This window comes from Schistocerca americana, chromosome X (assembly GCF_021461395.2).
Source record: "Schistocerca americana isolate TAMUIC-IGC-003095 chromosome X, iqSchAmer2.1, whole genome shotgun sequence".
NCBI classification, from domain to species: domain Eukaryota; kingdom Metazoa; phylum Arthropoda; class Insecta; order Orthoptera; family Acrididae; genus Schistocerca; species Schistocerca americana.
In genome coordinates this window covers 281521361-281541851 of record NC_060130.1, presented here as the reverse complement: position 1 = coordinate 281541851, position 20491 = coordinate 281521361, and the positions used below count along the sequence as shown (strand labels likewise).

Here is a 20491-nt window from a genome sequence, read left to right as displayed (position 1 = left end):
TTATGAAAAACGTATGTTTTGGGGGTGTCCGGATACTTTTGATCACATAGTGTAATTATCTGTACTGTCACAAATCACCCAGACGAAAAAACAAACGGTTTATAGAGGCATCATTTACTATTGAAATTTCTTATTTATTGCTGTAAGGTTGTTAGTGGCACCAAAGTCTAGCGTCCCACCTCGCTAATGAGGCAGGAATTGGAACTGAAGGTAGCAAATCAAAAGCTGAAATGCTTAACTCGGTTTTCAAATGTTCAATTACAAAGCAGAACCCAGGAGAATTGCCCCAATTTAATACTCATACCACTGAAAACATGAGTGAAGTATTAGTGTCAGTGGTATTGTTGAAAAACAGTTGAAATCGTTAATATTCAACAAAGCTCCAATGGCCAATGGAATTTCTGTCAGATTATATACTGATTTTGCAGCTGAGTTATCCCCTCTTCTAACTAAAATCTATCGTGGATCCCTCGAACAAAAGAAAGACAGTGTGCTGTAGTTGGATGAATTCACAGGTCGCACCCGTTTACAAGAAAGGTAGTAGTAATGAGCGAGGTAGCGCAGTGGTTAGCACATTGGACTTGCATTCGGAAGGACACCAGCTCAAACCTGCTTCCGGCCATCTTGATTTAGGTTTTCTGTGATTTCCCTAAATCACTTCTGGCAAATGCCGAGATGGTTCCTTTGGAAGGGCACGGCCGACTTCCTTCCCCACCCTTCCCTAAACCGAGCTTGCACACCATCTCTAATGACCTTGCTATCGATGGAACGTTCAACACTAATCTCCTCCTCCAAGTGATCCAAAAATCTACCATCCAGTATTCTTGACATCGATTTGTTGTAGAATCTTGGAACATCTTCTGGGCTGAAAAACACTGAGGAATCTCCATCAGAATGACCTCCTCAGTGCCAGCCTCCGAAAACACTGATCACATGAAACCCAACCTGCACTTTTCTCACATGACATAATGAAAGCTTTGGATCAAGGCAGTCAGGTAGATGCTGTATTTCTTGATTTCGGAAAAACGCTTACTCAATACCACATCTACGCTTATTGTCAAAAGTACGATAATATGGGGTATCAAGCGAAATTTGTGACTGGAGTGAGGATTTTTTGGTAGAGATAATGCAGCATGTTATCTTGGATGGAGAGTAATCGTCTAATGTAGAAGTCATTTCGGGTGTGTCCCAGAGAAGCGTGTTGGTACCATTGCTGCTCATGTTGTATATCAATGACCTGGCAGACAATGTTAATAGTAGAGGATGCAGTTATCTGTAGTGAAGTTCTCCCTGAAAGAAGTTGCACAAATATTCAATCAGATATTGATAAGATTTCATAGCAGAGATTGGCAGCCTGTTTTAGATTTTCAGAAATTGTGCACTTCACAGAACGAAAACACGCTGAATCTTATAATAACTATGAGTCACAGCCGGAATCAGCCGACACCTAAAAATGCCTGGAAGTAATATTTTGTAGTGGTATGAAATGGAATTATCACATAAACTCAGCTGGTCGCTGTGGTCGAGCGGTTCTAGGCGCTTCAGTCCGGAACCACTCAGCTTCTACGGTCGCAGGTTCGAATCCTGCCTCGGGCATGGATGTGTGTGATGTCCATAGGTTAGTTTGGTTTAAGTAGTTCTAAGTCTAGGGGACTGATGACCTCAGATGTTAAGTCCCATAGTGCTTAGAGCCATTTGAACCATTTGAACATAAACTCAGTCGTGGATAAAGTAGATGACAGGTATCACTTTATTGGTAAATACTGGGAAAATTCAATCAGTCCTTAAAGGAGATTGCTTACAAATCACTTGAGTGACCAATTCTGGAATATTCCTCAAATTTGTGAGACCCGTACCAAATAGGAGTATAGGGGATATTGAACACATACAGAGAAGGGCAACACGTATGGCAAAAGGTTTGTTTGACCTGTGGGAGAGTTGAAGAAACTGAACTGGCAGATTCTTGAAGACAGATGTAAACTATCACAAGAAAGATTACTTATAAGGATTCGGGAGGGCGACGGTTCAATCCCGTCTCCAGCCATCCTGATTTAGGTTTTCCGTGATTTCCCTAAATCGTTTCAGGCAAATGCCGGGATGGTTCCTTTGAAAGGGCACGGCCGATTTCCTTCCCAATCCTTCCCTAACCCGAGCTTGCGCTCCGTCACTAATGACCTCGTTGTCGACGGGACGTTAAACACTAACCACCACCACCACCACTTATAAGGTTTCAAGAAACAGCTTTAAATGGTGGTTCTAGGAATGTGCTACAACCCCTTACTTATTGCTTACGTAGGGATCGTGAGAACAATATTAGATTGATTGGAACACACACAGTGGTATTTAAACAATCATTCTTCCCACGCTCAATATGTGAAGGGAATGAGAAGAAATCAAAGTAACTGGTACAATGGGACGTACCCTCTGTCATTCACTGGTTTGCAGAGTGTAGCTGTAGATGTAGATTAATATTTGTATGAGGTTTCTCTCCCTAAAATACATGAAAAGCCTGACTGAAAGCTGTATTGTACAACTGTCACTGTCCTTATTGCAGATACCACCGTTTCAGTATTAAACAGTTCGAGGCTGAGAGTCAGCCAGGTTTCCATAGGCTTTAAAATCTTGCACAGACATAGTGCAAAGACCTCTTCTGACTGTCGACTTGCCTGCGGAAGCACTCTATTTGCACAGTGGCATGCCAGCTGGAAGGACAATAAAAAAAACCTGAGTTGTTTTTGCGTGTGAAGTAATAAGCAGGATTGTCAAGTTAACGGAATTTCTACTAAATGTGACGGTGAAATTTTGCATTTAGCGATCAACGGATTTATGGATTGTTGTCTGCAACAGTATTTTACTGTTTAATTCAGTGTTTCCATTATACAATTAGAAACTGTATTTAGTGTAAAAAATCCAAAAGTGGCAACGATATGACTCCACCTAACTCTTACGATTAACCTATGGGCCTGCAATTTAACCTCCCTTCTTCCCAGACATGCATTTCAATGAAACGTGCACATTACACAATACTTATGAAACATGACATAATCTATACATACCAACTTGCCCTGCAAGGCGTGTGTTTATATGCACGATTATCGTAATACGATTCGGCCAAAGTCATAATGGTACTGAAAAACAGTATACTTATGCTTTCCTCTCGGGTTTGCACTATGAGAACTCATAAGGGCAGAAAATAAGAAATGGATCAGAATACTTTTCAATGCTTTGACTTCTTTCTCCTCTAAACTCTTACGACAAAACTGTGAGAATGCAATTCAGCATCCCCTACTTCGTATCATTCATGTGCTTATTGCGTAAAGTTTAATAATCAGATTTCGATATTTATAGAGAACAATCCTTCCCAATCTTCTTTGCTTTTAGCATCACGTTTACAAGTTAACCTGGACCGAAGTTTGGCCTTCTTGTCAGTACAGTGCATGAAATTAAAATGTTAATCTTCGTGATGCAGTTGATCGCGGTGTACTCAGTGATTTTCTTTACGTATGTATTTTTACGTCATCAAAATGCCGTAGAAAAAGGACAAAAAATACAGTCAAAAGTTAAGAAACAAGTGGCTTAGCAACAAACAATTTAAAGACTGGCAATTTGAGCTCCCCACCGATCTTTCAAGCGCACAATGTCGATTTCGCCAGTGGATTTAAATTCGTGTTCGTCGAATTTATTAAATCATTCAAAACAGCAAGTAGAAGCTGAAACATCCTACCATTCACAGGGGCAGTTGAGACTAGGTTCACCAGCGGTTGGGCATTCCAGTGCAATTTCTGTTGCACATGCCACATGAAGTTCACTTGTTGCTAACCATTGCGCAATAATATCTGTGGATAACACCCGCTGCCTTTCAAAGCGGTATTTTAAAGGTGCTGACCATGTCTCTCACATGCTTGCAAAAAGCACGTGTAGTTGTGTTGATTAAAAATATTCTTTGCCAACATTTCGATGCCAGCCCGAAAAAGGGTATAGGTGACCGATATTTCAGTGTACTTCTAAATGAATCTACAGACATTAGGGTCAATAAACTGTTAGTTACGTGTGTGGTATACTTTTCTGAAGCCCAAGGACGCATTTTTTCCTCATTCTTGGATATGATAGAGCAAGAAGAAAGCAAGGCAATTGCAATAACTAATGGTCTGAAATCTTTGATTGATGAGTATGCCTACAACATTGATTTAAAGCCCAGTTTGGGTACTGACAATGCAACAGTTACAGTAAGCATCAATAATGGTGTGTATCGGCATTTGAAAAGAGAAGTTCTTCATCTTGTCTTAGTTCATTGTGTCTGCCATTCCGAGCAGCTGACGGTATCTTCTGCTGCCCCATAATTTGGAGTTTTTGTTGTCAGAAACGTATTCTTGGTTTCCTATGTCTTTATCTCGTCAAATTGCTTATAGAAAGTTATTCAGTGCAATACTGAAAATAGTTCAGAAGTGCAATACATGTTGGATATCCGGTTTAGAAACTGTTTTCCGCGTTTTGTCGTTGGCTCAGGAAATGCGCTTGAACAGTAAACAAAATTGGTTTTCGGTGCTCGAAGCTTGCTATTGTCTAGTGAAAAGAAATAAACAATGCTGTGGCACTCTGGAATGAAGTTAGGTCATACGGAGATGCCAGTGACTCAGATTCTTTCCAAGAACTTACATATCTGGCTATTATGCTATTAGATTTACCATGATCCAATGAAGAGAAGGGAAGGACATTTAGCCAACTAAATTTGATAAAACATATCTCCGAAACTTTTCATTTCAGTTATTGCATATTTAAAGACATGCTGCCTGATATTTTAAAAAGCAGGTCGTGCATTATACAATTTTACCTGTAACAGTACATTGTTCCACATTGCCAGCAAAATTTGTTTTGAGCAATAAAACAAGGGTAATAACAATGAGTTACAAAGAAAATTAAATTAGTTGTAGGAAATGAAGAGTAAAAATAGTAAATGTTAGTAATTTAGAAGAAAATAATAGAAATATAGAAATGGACAAGCTGCAAATTTTCTTTGACTGCTAAAACAACATATAACATATAAATTATGGTTCGTGTTGTTGCTGTTCTATTTGTGAGGGCCTTGCCAGAAATATTGAGCCTGTCTCAACGGAGGAAGCATACAAAATTATGTCTTCTTATACTAATAAATGAAATACAGCATGAGTGACTCTGTATGTATTTGTTTCTACTGTCTAAGAACTAGTACTGTTTGTTATATCTTTTAAGTGCTTATGCAGGGCATACCCACTGCACTATTTGTGCTGTTATATACAGGGTGTGTCAAAAAAATGTATACACACTTTGAACTGCCATAGACAATTTATTTCCCGTTCTGCAAGGTTAAATATCTGTGAGAAAGTAATGTTATATTTCTTCAACAGGTGACAGCAGTGGCAAGGAAGTAACTGCAACATGGCGGACGTGCGTTTGAGTTTTGAAGCGCCGAAACGGATAATTAAGTGATACTGGAAGTTTGAGAAGGTAGCTGCGGTTCGAAGACTGTGGAGAAGTGAGTATGGTACAGAACCACCTTCAAGGTTAACAATTACACATCTATGAGACAAATTCGAAATTCATGGAACACTGTGAGATGTGCGTAAAAGTCGATCAGAGCGACCTCGTACAGCTACAAGTGATGATTCCACAACTGTGCTCTTAGAAGTGTTTTTTAGCGTTCGCCTCAAAAATCCTCAAGGCAAGCGGAATGTGAGAGAAATGAAAGTGCTTGTAGTGTGTTACACATCCTGAAGAAAGGCAAATTTTGCGTGTACATTCCAAGGCTGGTGCGACAGCTAAGTGACGACGATCCAGATCGAAAGTTAGAATTTTGTGAATGGGTTCAGGAGATGGTGAGACGTAAACCAGGATTTATGGGTAGCATAATTTGGTCGGATGAAGCCCAATTCAAACTCAATGGAACTGTCAATAGGCACAATTGTGTGTACTGGGTTGAAGATAATCCTCACATTACAGTTGAAAAGACTGTGAATTTGCCTGGTGTAAATGTGTGGTGTGGTTTGTCTGCGAGGGACTCATTGGGCCTTTCTGCTTTGAAGGTACTGTTACAGGAGAAATGTACCTAACAATGCTTGCTGACTCCATATTCCCTGCCATTCGTACATTATACGGTAATGATGAGTTTTATTTCCAACAAGATGGCACCCTGCCGCACTATCATAGGGACGTACGAACATACCTGGATCACAATGTGCCAGGCCAGTGGATAGGATGCAGGGGACCAATCGAGTTTCCTGCACGCTCTCCAGACCTCACGCCGCTGGATTTCTTCTTATGCGGCACAGTAAAAGATGAGGTGTACAAACGTAAACCACGTAACCTGGACACACTTTGGAAAGAGATTCTGGTGGTGAGCACAGAAATCTCATTGGACACTTTGGTACGATCTACGGAATCAGTGGTGACTCGTACCCAGAAATGTATTGATGCTGAAGGCCACCAGTTTGGACATTAATCACATTTGCAAAGTACATTTATTTTTCCAACTGGACTTTAAGCTTTCCATTTCCAGAAATTTAACATTGTAGAACGAGAAATAAATTTTCTATGACGCTTCAAAGTGTGTATACATTTTTTTGATGCACCCTGTATATAGACAGGACTGATGGCCTTTGTAGTCTGGTCCCTTCAACCCCCACAAACCAACCTATGTATAGATATAGTTCTACATGTTATTTGTGTGCTGTTCTCTTGCATGTTTATGTCCATGATACTATTTCCCTTAACCAGTGCCATAGGCAGGATGGAAGCCTTGGAACTTAAAACTTCCCACCTCACGTATGGTGTATTGCTTAGATGTAATTATTGTATCGTTGCTTATATTTGTCATTTTCCTTTACCTTATTTAGTTATCATAGTTAAAGAGCAGTTTTTGATACATGAATCAATCATATGCTATGTCTGCTTTTCTTATAATTATCTGATTTATCTATTCTAGGTGTTATACTCCTTACGTTATGAGTCTCGTGTCCAATGTTGTTGTGTTAGTGTCATTTTATGTGTCTACATCTACATCAGTGTTTTTGCCTGTCTCAGTTTATGTCCTGCCAAGGATTCTGTTCTCGTGTTTGTTGTGTGTCTGTTCGAGATCTGTCATATGGATTTTTTTGTCTACACATGTCGTGCAGTGTTCTTGAAACTTTATCAGCAATGTTACCTAGAGCACACCGTTTGTCTGGGTCGCATGACATTTCTTTGACATCACTGTACTTTGTTACAGACCTTACACGTATGAAGGAGTTGCAATGTAATGCTCCACGCGTGCAAGTAGTACTCTGACTGAGGCCCATGAGGTTAAAATGTGCTGGGTACGGTCTGTGGCCGGTCAAAAACTGAATCACGCCACGAATAGGATTGGCATGCTTTAGTTTTTGTCGAAGAAGGAGAAAATGTGATGGCCTTTTTCAGACATCTCCCACACTCGATGCCATGTGTCAAGGCGCCACCTGTTCAATTAATGCATGTCTACAATTTTTTCCCCTGTTATTTCACGAACCTTGTCACGTCTACCATTCTTTACCCAGTATGCCGCCGCTCTGTGGTGGACAGTGATGTCAATGGAGCAAGGCTCCAGAATCAGACACAAGGCTTCTACTGATGCAGTGCCGAAAGCACCCAGCATTCTGAGTAGTACGCTCCTCTGTCCTCACTTTACCAGGTTCATATAGGTCACTAGACACGGACATTAGCTCATGCACTTGATGCAGAGCATACACCGTTAGATGAAAGTCATGGAATACTTCTTAATATCGTGTCAGACCTCTTACGCCCAGCATAGTGCACCAACTCGATATGGCATGGACTGAACAAGTCTTTGGAAGTTCCCTGCAGAAACACTAAGCCACCCAGCTTCTATAGCCGTTCATTACTGCAAAAGTGTTGCAGGGTAGGGTTTTGTGCACGAACTGACTGCTCGATTATGTCCCACAAATGGTTGGTTGGTTGTTTCGGGGAAGGAGACCAGACAGCGAGGTCATCGGTCTCATCGGATTAGGGAAGGACGGGGAAGGAAGTTGGCCGTGCCCTTTGAAAGGAACCATCCCGGCATTTGCCTGGAGCGATTTAGGGAAATCACGGAAAACCTAAATCAGGATGGCCGGACGCGGGATTGAACCATCGTCCTCCCGAATGCGAGTCCAGTGTCTAACCACTGCGCCACCTCGATCGGTCCACAAATGTTCGATGGGATTCATGTCAAGCAATCTGAGTGGTCAAATCATTTGCTCGAACTGTCCAGAATGTTCTTCAAACCAATTGCAAAGAATCGTGGCCCGGTGACATGGCGCATTCGCATCCATAAAAATTCCATCGTTGTTTGGGAACATGAAGTCCATGAATGGCTGCAAACTGTCTCCAAGAAACTGAGCATAATCATTTCCAGTCAACGATCGGTTAAGTTTGAACATAAGACCCTGTCCATTCCATGTAAACACATCTCACTCCATTATGAAGCTCCATGATGCTACTCCAGGCGGGTGTTAAATGAATGTGAGCAACGGAAAAAAAACGATGATTTGGCCCTGTCTGACTACCCCCTGAAGCACATCTTAGGATCTCTTCATTCTCTTTTGACATATAAATTACAATCTAAACATAAATGTGTGATGGAGGCAACTAATACTACTAAATGATAAATGTTGTTGTTCAATATATATTTATTATAGATTAAAATCAGCCCTTTAAGTACAATTGTCTATATTTCCTAACTAAAATTAGTAATAAATTGCCCAACTCTGCCCCTTATTATGACTGCACGATGTAATATCAACAACGTGAAATGACTGACATCATCTACATACCAAACACTAGAAGACACTACTTTAACCTTTTCATGGGCAAAATTATTGAGCAGTTTTTTTTAATGAATGGAGAGCAGATAGTAGTTAACAGATAGGTATATTTAGCATACAGAATATCAAATTTGCTCCAACTGTGAAAGTGAGGTCACACAACAAGGTGGGAACTTTTTCAATATATATGTCATATTTATTTGATAAATTTACTTCTCTTGTTACAATGATTGTTCACAATTACTTGCCATGAAATTTTCTGAAACATGGGTCTATGCAAAGGGGTATTTGACAATATGTACAAACACAGCGAGTGCTCTTTTACTCAGCTTTGGTACTACAATGACGGCACGTCCAGTAGGTTTCTCCTAAAATGGGTTGATGCTCCCCTACAGCCACATGACGAAAATCTTCAGGTACTTTACCCCTTTTTGCCAGAAAGGCAGTTTTTTGTCCATGCCTTTTTTGGGATGAGAAGCCAGCGATAAAATGTCTGGCTAAATGGATCCTGTATGTGAGCTGATCATGCTGTCCACTTTCTCTTTTACTTATTTTCTTCAGGATAAAACTGTTCACTGCAGCAGCGTCCACCAGGAAATAAAATATTATGTGCCACCATTTTACAGAACGTCTGCCAATAGCACACCTTTCTCGTAATTGATCAAACTTATCGTCACCACCCATTATTTTGTTGTATTCTGCCACAACTTCAGGACAAGAAACCTCTGTACTAGTACCTTCCTTGTTTTTCCTTTTCACTGTGGCTGTTTCTCATGGGTAATGAATTGAGGACAGGAAAGTGACTGGACGGTTATCCATCCATTTTACTGCAGAAATGGCTCCTTTTGTTTCAAACTGGAATTCTCCTCGTTCCAATTTTACGTTTTCCTTCATAAATTTGGGTAAATCAAAATTATTTACTTTATACTACAGCTTTGAGGAAAAAATCACAAAATGTCACGCAAACAGCACTGAAAGGCTCCTCTACAGAGCAACACTCACCTATACAATGCCTCTGCGCGAAGGTACAGCAAAAACGGCGGGAACTTCCGATTGGAAGTAGTACCCTATACTGTTCACTAGGTGGTAGCACCGTACAGAGGTGGGAACTGTGAATCCCACGGGACTGGGAGCGAGTTCATTGTAGTGGGAAGCATGTTTCCGACGGCTCACGAAAGTGTTAAAAGATGATCTACGGTGGTGTGGAACCTCAGTGGAAATAAACTAACATGATCACAGCTGTTTAGCTTTATAGCCCTAATAAGCTGAAGCAATTTGCGATATCACCATATGTACTGTGTCCGCTGTGTCGAAGTGATGGTTCTCGTACTCATCTGCAACGATGGAAGAACTCCAGCCACAAATAAACTCTTTTAAACACTAAGACGGCAGAAGGCGGTCCTCTGACTAATATACTCTAATACTGTCTTCTCCTTTCTCCGTCCTAAAGACGAGAAACGCGAACTCCCAGCCACAAGGACGGAGTTCAGATAACGTTTCAACGTAAGAATAGGCAGAAGAAGTGCTCTCAATTACTGAACGCTGCGTACTCAACGACTACTTCCAGTCTGGAGGTGAAGTCCAGAATCGTATATGTTCGCAACAGTACAGTGCCTAACTGTTCTAGCTATTAACTCTCCTGAGAGTAAAGGCAGCAAGTCCGTATGAACCAACAAAGCTGATACCGAGCGACCGTCACACACGGGCGGTCAAAAACGGAAGACCTCGTCTCTCCACTACTGGCTTCCCAGCAAGGCTCGGCTTCCCATCCTCGTAATTCCGAAAACGAACCATATTCCCGAAACCACGGAATATTCTCCCTCCCTACAGATTCTTCCAAACGCCGACAAACCATATTTTAGTCTGCTGTCGTCCAGCGCGGAAAGTTTGTGAGGAAAAACCTATATTCGTACAATGGTACGCTTCTGAGTAAAAATCCTTAGAAATAACCCAGCCTGCGTGGTTTCCGAGGTGCCGCTTCTTCGTTCCTCTTACCTGCGTCCAAGATTTACAGAGTTCCCGGTTATCCTTTCGGTCCTACTACAATAGCGGCCGGCCGTCACCCAAATTATGCTCCAGAGCTCAGGTGCCACGATGTCCGTCTAGCTACTTCATGTTTTTAAGCAGGACTAACACCTGTGCAGGCCTTCCACACAGAGCTTGAGCTCTGCCTGCCGTTTCATCTCCACTGGCGTTCCAACCTCTACTAGTATAGACAATCATTCATTACGCTGTTCTGTTAATAAAGACACTCCATCACCTTTCATGCAATAAGCGTTCGCAATTGTTTACAAGGTGTACGTGACAATGTCAGTCTCCTTTAAATATTCATATATACGATGTACAACCTATGAAATGATACCTAATTGTGGTTGTAGTTCACGGCAAAGTATGTGGATGAGTGCTTGTAAGGTGCGAAATTATAGCCACCTTACAAAGCTTGCACGGTACCTTGTCGACAACTTGGGTCCATGGCTTTGGGGGGTTTGCGCCACACACGAATCCTACCATCAGATCTTACCAACTGAAACCGGGACTCATCTGACCATGCCAAGGTTTTCCAGTCGTGTAAAATCCAACCGATATGGTCACGAGCCCAGGCAAGGCGCTGCAAGCAATGTCCTGATATTAGCAAAGAAACTCGCATAGGTCCTCTGCTGCCACAGCCCATTATTTTCGCCGCATTGCCCTAACGTTTACATTCATCGTACGTCCCACATTGATTTCTGTAGTTATTTCACTCAGCGTTGCTTGTTTGTTACCACTGACAAAAAATGGTTCAAATGGCTCTGAGCACTATGGGACTTAACTTCTGAGGTCATCTGTCCCCTAGAACTTAGAACTACTTAAACCTAAGTAACCTAAGGACATCACACACATCCATGCCCGAGACAGGATTCGAACCTGCGACCGTAGCAGTCGCACGGCTCCAGACTGTAGCGTCTAGAACTGCTCGGTCACATCGGCCGGCTTACCACTGACAACTCTACGCAAACGCACTGCTCTCGGTCAATAAGTGACGGCTCTCGTCCACTGCGTTGTCCGTGGTGAGAGGTAATGCCTGGAATTTGGTACTCTCGGCACCCTCTTGACAGTGTGGATTGCAGAATACTGAATTGCCTAACGGTTTCCGAAATGGGATGTGTCATGCGTCTAGCTCCAGCTACCATTCCGCGTTCAAAGTCTATTAATTCCTGTTGTACCTACACAATCACGTTGGAAACGTATTCACATGAATCACCTGAGTAAAAATGAAAGCTCCACCAGTGTAGTGCCATTTTATATCTTGTTTATGTGATACTACCGCTATCTGTATGTGTGCATATCTCTATCCCATGACGTTTGTCACCTCAGTGCGCTATGGCTTCCAAGAGAACTGTGTGATACGTTTGTAGCGTCCTCAAACATAGCTAGTATTGTATGGTGTTTATCCTTGCAACTTTGTGCATCAGTTTCGTCGCTTTGTCAATTACGAGTCTGATGTGTAGATGGAAAGTAAGTCGTTTGTCAATATGTATTCCCAAATATAGAGTTACTTGTTTCCTCTTTATGTTAATGTTATCCGATTTAATAACTGGGTTCCGTTTCAATGCCCCTTTGAGCAATAGGTTTACTGTTTTCTTTGCAGCTATTTTGAGTTTGTATTGGCTACACCAATTACTTATACATATGAGAAGTTATGTGGTTTTGTTCTCTGGGTGTACCCGTGAGTTTGCTGATACGACACCTAACAACCCCCTGTCATCTCCACCCACGTTGTTTAAGAGTGGTTCGATAGCAATGTCCCAAGATATTGTTCCACAGATTGAGCCTTGCGTCCATCCTTTCCTTACGTTCATGACTATTTTATGGTTTCCGGCTTCCCATTCTGCTCTTCCATTTTTGCAGTAATCTATTAAGCTTTTATACAGGGCAGTTCGTAGTTGCATCTCACTCAACCCAGCGAACAACACAGGCCACCGACAGATATCAAAAACACCGACGATGTCGATTAACATTGAAACTTTCTCGTGTGTATTATTAATAATGCGCGGTTGACTGTATCATCTTTTGATCTTAAGCCGGGTTCACACACGCAACAAATGTGTCGCCACAGCTGGTAGCATACCGGTACTGCAGTTGCATGTGTGAACTCCCAGTTTTTAGTGGTGCAACTTAGGAGACGCGACTTTTGTAACACCACAGAAAGTTCAACTTGGTTGTACTTTGTTGCACCACTTCCCTACGACCACTGCTCCGTGGCAGCAATATTGCGAAACACGAGCATTCTGTCGCAGTTATCGTACAGTCATTGTTCCAGCACCTCATTCGGTCTCAACGTGTTTTTATTTTATTTATGGAAAAAGTCAAAACGGTGGTCGGCAAGTACACTTTCGCAGCTTCTAGAACTACAAAAACAGCAACCTATTACTGTTTTTATGCAGTCTTGTGTGTGTGTGTGTGTGTGTGTGTGTGTGTGTGCGCAGACCAGTGACATATCCCACGAAGGAATGAATAAATAATCTTAATACATGTAACCAAAAATGCGAATCGTATAAACTTCGTAATTTGTGAGACCAAGAATTGTATAAATTGTGGATTATATGCAGGAAATAGCTCTAGAGTGTGATGTGGCAGCTGTTAGACTAAAAATTAGTTATTCGAAACGCCTATATCAACAATTACAACAAGATTATAAAATCTTGGAAGAGTGGCGTGTATTCAGATGATATTTACATGCCAGGTGTTGGTTAGTTTGCCATTGCAGACAGCATTTTCGTCTCTGAGTGCTATTTCTTTTATATGTGTGTTTGTTAAGAATAAGTTGATTTTTACTTAAAGGTGATTTTCGGTTGATTTCTCGCTTACATCAGGAAATGCCGTCTGCTAGCACATAGTTGTTTTTCTGCGTTAGAAACTGATAATTTTGGTGCATAGTACAGCAGAAAAACTAAAAATTAGACGAAAATTATGAGTGTTTAACGCAGAAAACAACGATGTGCGAGCAGACGGCATTTCCCGATGTAAACGAGAAATCAACCAAAAATCACCTTAAATACAAATTAACTTATTCTTAACGAAATGATGATGTTTTACTCCAATAAAGCGGAACACGTCTGGCGAAAAAAAAAAAATCACGCAGTTTTCTAGTTGCAACGACAGAACAAAAATACCCTCAAGAATAGTAATAATAATACGAAGAAGAAGAAGAATATGCAATGGAGATGACAGAAAATTTCTTTGTAAGTTATCAGTGCTTCGAAATTTCATTTTTAGGAAGGTAAATAACAATAATAAACAATTATTGGAATTGTAACTTCACTTAAAAGGAATACTTTTTGGGTTGGCAACGCTGATTATTAGTGTGCAATATCTTTGGTAATGAAGCTTATAATCGATTTTGTTGTGTGAGGGATTAGAAGGTGGGAGGTGGAAGGTAGTGACGGTAGTGGTGGATTGAGTTGTCATGAATCTCAATCATTCATTGTTGTTTTTTTTGCGGGAAAACTGAAGTGTTGTGGTCTGGCTAAAGTTCTGTTGCTGGGATTGGAAAAATCTTTTGCCAAATTTATGTTTATCGGTGGAACATGTTAAATTATCCAAGAAGATATGAAAAGTCAAATGGTTTTCCCGGCGAAGTTAGATTTCAACTATAAACGACTCCAAACACTTGCAAACATATTTATATAAACAGTGCTGCGTTGTCTGCAAATGAATCTCTGCATTCGCTGGCTCTCGTAATTTCGAAGTTAAAGACGCAAAATAGACACCACTGGACGAGGTGAAAATGCGTTACGGCTTCCAATAGCAGGAGCATTTGTTACAAGAAACGTGCCCAGTTCGAACTAGAGAACTGGTGACTTTCATCAGGCATGAATCATACAACCTCAGGTATGTTCCACCATAAAAAAGCAACTAAAATATAAAGGCTGGAAAATTATTTGTTTGAATAGAAGTAATAGGATGGTTCCTTAAGAAGGCTCGTACCAGATTTTCTCTCCTCATCATTGTCAAATGTAAACTGCCTTCGTTTCTCATTTTTAAAGTGGTGGCGAATAAAATTAAAAATCGACCCAAGATAAATGATGATCATAATGTTGATATTGTTGCTCTTAGCAAGTATGATTGATTGCAACATTTTTATGTGAATGCAATTATCTGTATTGTACTTTCGGATACACACGTACTTGAAGTACCTATAATTTTAGGTGCAAAGTGTTCGAATAAGCCAGGCCATAATAATTAATTGTTGATATATTCTGGCAATTTCAAAGTACGCAGCACTGTTGGAAAAATGTCAAGTGATTCCAAAGAAAACCAGCTCCATGTAGGGGAGACGACACAGTGCCATGGTCACCCTGAGGAGATTCCTTGTACAACAAATGGTAGTAGTGAAGATGTCAGTGCCATTGCTGCCTCGGGAGAGCCAGACAAGTTTGCACATATTGAACCCAGCCCAGATGATAAAAAGCAGAGTAATTTAGCACAAGATTTTGAACACAATGTTCCATTAAATGTCTCCTGTAATAAATTTTCACCCCCAGTGGAAAATTCAAATGTCTCTAAAATCACAGAAACTAGTCTTCCACATGACTGGGATGAAACTGCAACAGAACAGTTGGTTGACAGCATATTATTGGAAGCAGTGGGTGTGCCATCTCCCGTGTCACCGCTGTCAGGCAATGACAATGACGACGGCCTTTGAACATTCGGTTATGGAATTTGAATCATACGGGTGAGTCACAACATTGTGGCATGTTTTAAGTTTTGATTCTTTGTAGTGTGTGCTTGAATTAAAAGTAGATCAGAGACACACAGAAGTTTCATTGTTGAATTTATCATCTCATACATAGTAGTTTCTGTTTATTTTCATTTAGGCCTAATTGGGGGTGAGGTTAAAATGTATAAACGAGTAAAAAATAGAGGATGTTTATGAATAAGTTATGCAAGAGTATTGTGAAAAGGCTAAATAACTTACAGAAATGTTCGAAACAGCACTAAACGCACTGTATCGTAAAGTTTTATTTCTGCCTTCCTGATGTTCCCACTAGCTTACATGTGTAATTGAGTTACTGCAACAGTCATCATGGAGTCATATAAGGCTGTGGAGCATGTGCTGTGTTTATGGTTTCATCAATCTAAATCCACTAGGCCTACTAGACTTCAGAGATATTTCAGGACTAAACACTGCAAGCCACCATCTCAAAGACAAACTGTTATTAATTGGTACAAAAATTTCACCAAAACTGGCCATGTATCGCAGAGGAAGCCTGTCAGTCAGCAGTATCTGATGCAGCAATTGAACAAGGTTGGCAGTCTTAAATTTGTAGTCCAGGTAAACGGAGACATACCAGCTTAGAATAGAATATGTCTAGAGTTACAGTGTGGAAGGTATTCAAATACTACAAATTGGAACTGTTACTTATCTCTGTAGGAATGTCCTGACTTAGACTGGACAGTGCAGAACAATGTTAATACGATCACCTGATTTAACCTCAATAGACTGCTGTGTATGGGGTTTCGTTAAGGGCAGTGTTTGTTCCTCTACTTCTGGGAAATGTTAGTGAGGTGTGACAACAAATAACACACAGTTGTCACCATACATAGAGATTTGCTTGATAGGATTTGGCATGAAACTAATTACAAATAGGACATTAGTGTCACTACAAAAGGTAGTAACATTGAAATTTGTAAATAAAACTGGAATATGTTTTGCATTCGGTGCTGTATTGAACATTTCTGTAAATTATTTACCTTTTTCATAGATAAATGTTACTGTAGTACAACTAATTTATAAACACCCTGTATCAAACGTACCATACTAGAAATGTTATGTGGTGTGAGGATACAGACACAAGTTAGCAGAATGTTGGTACATGTGCATTTAGTGTGTGGTAGTGTCTTGTCTTGAAATCTTAGTAGTGGTGACATATAGCTGTAGTGTAGCTCAGGATCTTATTTAGTTGGAGGATGAAAATTTGATTGACAGTTGGTGAAACCAATGAATGTGAATACAACATAAAGGTTGTCATCAGAAATTGATTTGTGTCATTGCCTAAAGTTTACATTTGTCACATATTTAACATATTTTTGTTATAAATAAATAAAACTGCAAAATAGAAAAAGTGGATTAACCGAAAGGTTAGATACTGCTTAGACAACTTCCATATGTACTATCAACTTTCAAGCTAGCTTAGACCTTTGCCTTAGCTACAGATCAATATGCCATGACATCAAAGATTCTGTATTAACATTTGTTGGCTTTGCCAACCCACAAATTGTCGCTTTCCAACCTGACCTGGGTCTCAGGCTATCAACAGATCAGTTCGTTGCCACAGCCTACATTCCAAACCTAATAATGCAGATGACATATTGTCAGTGTTCTGTTCTTTTTTGCACACACATACCTTTGTTCACTGCGTCATTATGTTACTGAATGGAGCGAACCTTTTTGATATCAGTAGATTCAGTTGAGCTGAAAAAGCCATATTACATAATAGAAAATAGCAAGGGGGTGGGTGAGAGACTACATAACTGTTAGTTCTGCAGAAATTTTTCATCTGTTAAAATTTAGATATGTCACAATGAAAGAAAGACGTGTTGGGCAGTTCTGCATAATTGAGTGCTGTTGGGGGGAAATCGCTACCAGAACAGTATGCTGGGCTCTTATGAGGCTGTACACATAGCATCACCATATCCACATGGTTAAGTAGGCACAAGTTAATGAAAGTGGGTAAATGAAGTGCTGTAAATATTCTTCTCAGGTCAGTGATTATGAAGAGAATCTTGCTGCAGTCAGAAACTATTTGAAGAAAACCAGTATATCATATCACAAGTGAGAAAAGTCCATAAGCTGATCTGAATTTGTGGTTAACACAAGCCTGCAGGATCTTAATCTTGTTAGAAAAATCAGTTATTTGTGGGTATCACACTTAAAGATATTTGCACAACCTTATGTACATCATCAAATGAATTCTCCAAGACAGTTTTACTGAACGCCAGGGAATAATTTTAAGACTGTTCTCATGCAATAGGCTTGAAAGTTCTTGACTGTATTCCTTTTAACCCTGATTTTGTCCTGTGGGACATTATTTTTTCTCAGGATATTGTGCCCTAATCTCCCTTCTGCTGCAACCAAAGACTGTACTTTAAAAAGGCACATTTTTAAGCATGAAGATGTGTTGTCCTGGCTGAATAAATGTTCCCAACTGCCAGTGGTTTTGAATGCTGAAGAGAAGCATTGAATGAAGTGAATGTGATTTTGACAAAGAGAAATAAATGTGACATTATTGTGGAACTGTACTAGCACCCTTTAAAGAGCAGAGGGGAAGCACTGTGAATGCTTGTGAATAATAATGTGTACTGTGGCTGCAACTATTAAATCAGTCTAGTTTAGAGTTTATGCACACAAAAATGTTCAAATGTGTGTGAAATCTTTTGGGACTTACCTGCTAAGGTCATCAGTCCCTAAGCTTACACACGACTTAACCTAAATTATCCTGAATACAAACCCACACACCCATGCCTGAGGGAGGACTTGAACATCTGCCGGGACCAGTTGCACAGTCCATGACTGCAGCACCTTAGACCACTCGGCTAATCCTGTGCGGCTATGCACACAAATAAAACATTTTGCAATCAGTACAGTTTTGGTATTACTACATTTGATATAAGAAGAGACTAACAAGCATTCAGTCCTCTTATGATTTTAGTTTTTGATCAATACTAAAATCATAGTGGGCGTGAGTGCTTGGACTTCACATAAGTTTGAAAGTAATATGGTCCAAATTCTCATAAAAATAACTGGGTTTGGATTACATATTTTCCCTAAATCACTTTAAGCAAATGCTAGATTGGTGTGTTTGAAAAGCTGATGCCTTGTTGTTGTTGTTTCCAAACATGTGCTCCATCTCTGAGTATCTTATTGCTGATGGGACACACAGATCCAAATTGTCTGTCTCCTACAGTTCTTCAAACACAAAATAAGAACACAAATGCTGTAGGCACACAGTTGTAGTAACAGTAATTTTACTCATCTGTGGACTGCTTGTACAAGAGTGTTTGACATGAGCTTGTTGAAATTGTATGGACCCATTGCAATTGTCAGTTTGGCCTACTGGCAAAACTGTATCACATGTGTTGATGGAGTACAGCAGGATAAACTAGGGTGTACAATATCACTGGTCAGCTTTGACTAATAATGCCGTACCAAGGTGCAACACAAAAGATTTCAAGGTAGCAACCACTACTCGCAAACATTTCCATGGCACCCAACTATAAACATGAAGTATAAAAATCATGCAAATACTTAATAATAAACAAACTAATGTGACAGCTGTAAGAAATGGAATTTGTGTTGGGGGAGATACTATTGTGGAATGTAACTGCAAAATCACATTAGTACTGAAATATATAAATGCAGCAACAAAACGAGTTACAGGGAAAACGTCAAAAGATAATAAAACACGATATTGACAACCTGAGTTGACCTTTATAGCTCAGCTGGAAAGGCCAATATTAATACAAAAAAATGTTAAAAAAAAGTTGTGCTGCACAACTGTTGAAAACTGCAAAATCTAACAAAACTCTGTATTGACAACCTGTGGTGACCCACGTAGCTCAGTTTTAAAGAGTGATATGTACACAAAAATCAAAAGCAACATCTCACTAAAAAAAAAAAAAAAAAGCCAAAGACATGACAGATACACAAAGTGAACAATCATGAAAACTAATGTAAGACAGTATGGACGAAATCAGTCAATCTGTCCATGGTACCACAAAATCAAAACTTCTTCATATAACTAACACTTTAAAACCTGACTCCACCCCGTGCAGGTGAAATACACTAAATGATACCTTTACCGATCTCAATCCAAAGTAATCGCCAACTGTTAACAACACAACCAAAAAGTTCATAGAAAATTATGCTAAAACTAATTTGTATATACATGAAACAATTAATGCAGATACCATACATAGTAAATAGAAAAAAAAAAAACCATACAAAATACCTACCAACTCAGATGATGCACCAAACTAGCTGTCTTGTGATAGCAAAAACAATATTTCATCAACACAATCTCATAACCAGGGAGCCTAGAATTCTCAGACCAGGAACTCTTTCATACAGAACACCATCCACCACCATCACCACCACCACATATACTGGTTCCTGGTCCAAAATGCAACAACTTTGGTCATTCTCATTCCTTCTCCACAAACTTAATACTTTGTGTGCTTGGTAATTCATACAAATAAGTCTAGGAATTTAGTCATGCTCAACATGCTGTCCCCCATTGTGACATACAGGGACCAACTTATCAACTTTGTTATCCCAACTATAATTAACACAACACAAAATTTAATTTCCAAAAATGAAACTATTTGCCATAACTGCCACAGACTCTCCCATTATTACTATCATCACAAACAGAACTCAATGAGCCTAATATCTGTAAAAAAAAAACAATTTAGAAACATAAATGCCCCACACTAGAGCCCACCACCACATATTCCAACACACACTCTGCAAACATGCTATACCACCATGACACACAATGTAGCACAGATCAAAGCAGACAAGTGGTATTGTATGCTCAATTTGACCCTATCCTACCAATATAGACCTGACTACTCATAGATAAGCTCATATACTGCAGACAGCCTGCCTACAAGACATACCAGGTGTTAGTGATGGGATG

The 20491-nt window shown here is 40.0% G+C and overlaps 1 protein-coding gene across 1 annotated transcript in view; it reads left to right on the top strand.

The window, feature by feature from the left end:
* Window positions 1-14285: 14285 nt before the first annotated feature.
* Window positions 14286-20491, top strand: part of LOC124556618 — a 66451-nt gene continuing 60245 nt past the window's right edge. The window contains exon 1 of the mRNA XM_047130585.1: window positions 14286-15525. Within this exon, the coding sequence (XP_046986541.1) occupies window positions 15085-15495 (411 nt within the window). The 5' untranslated portion in view covers window positions 14286-15084 and the 3' untranslated portion in view covers window positions 15496-15525. The remainder of the gene's footprint in view (window positions 15526-20491) is intronic.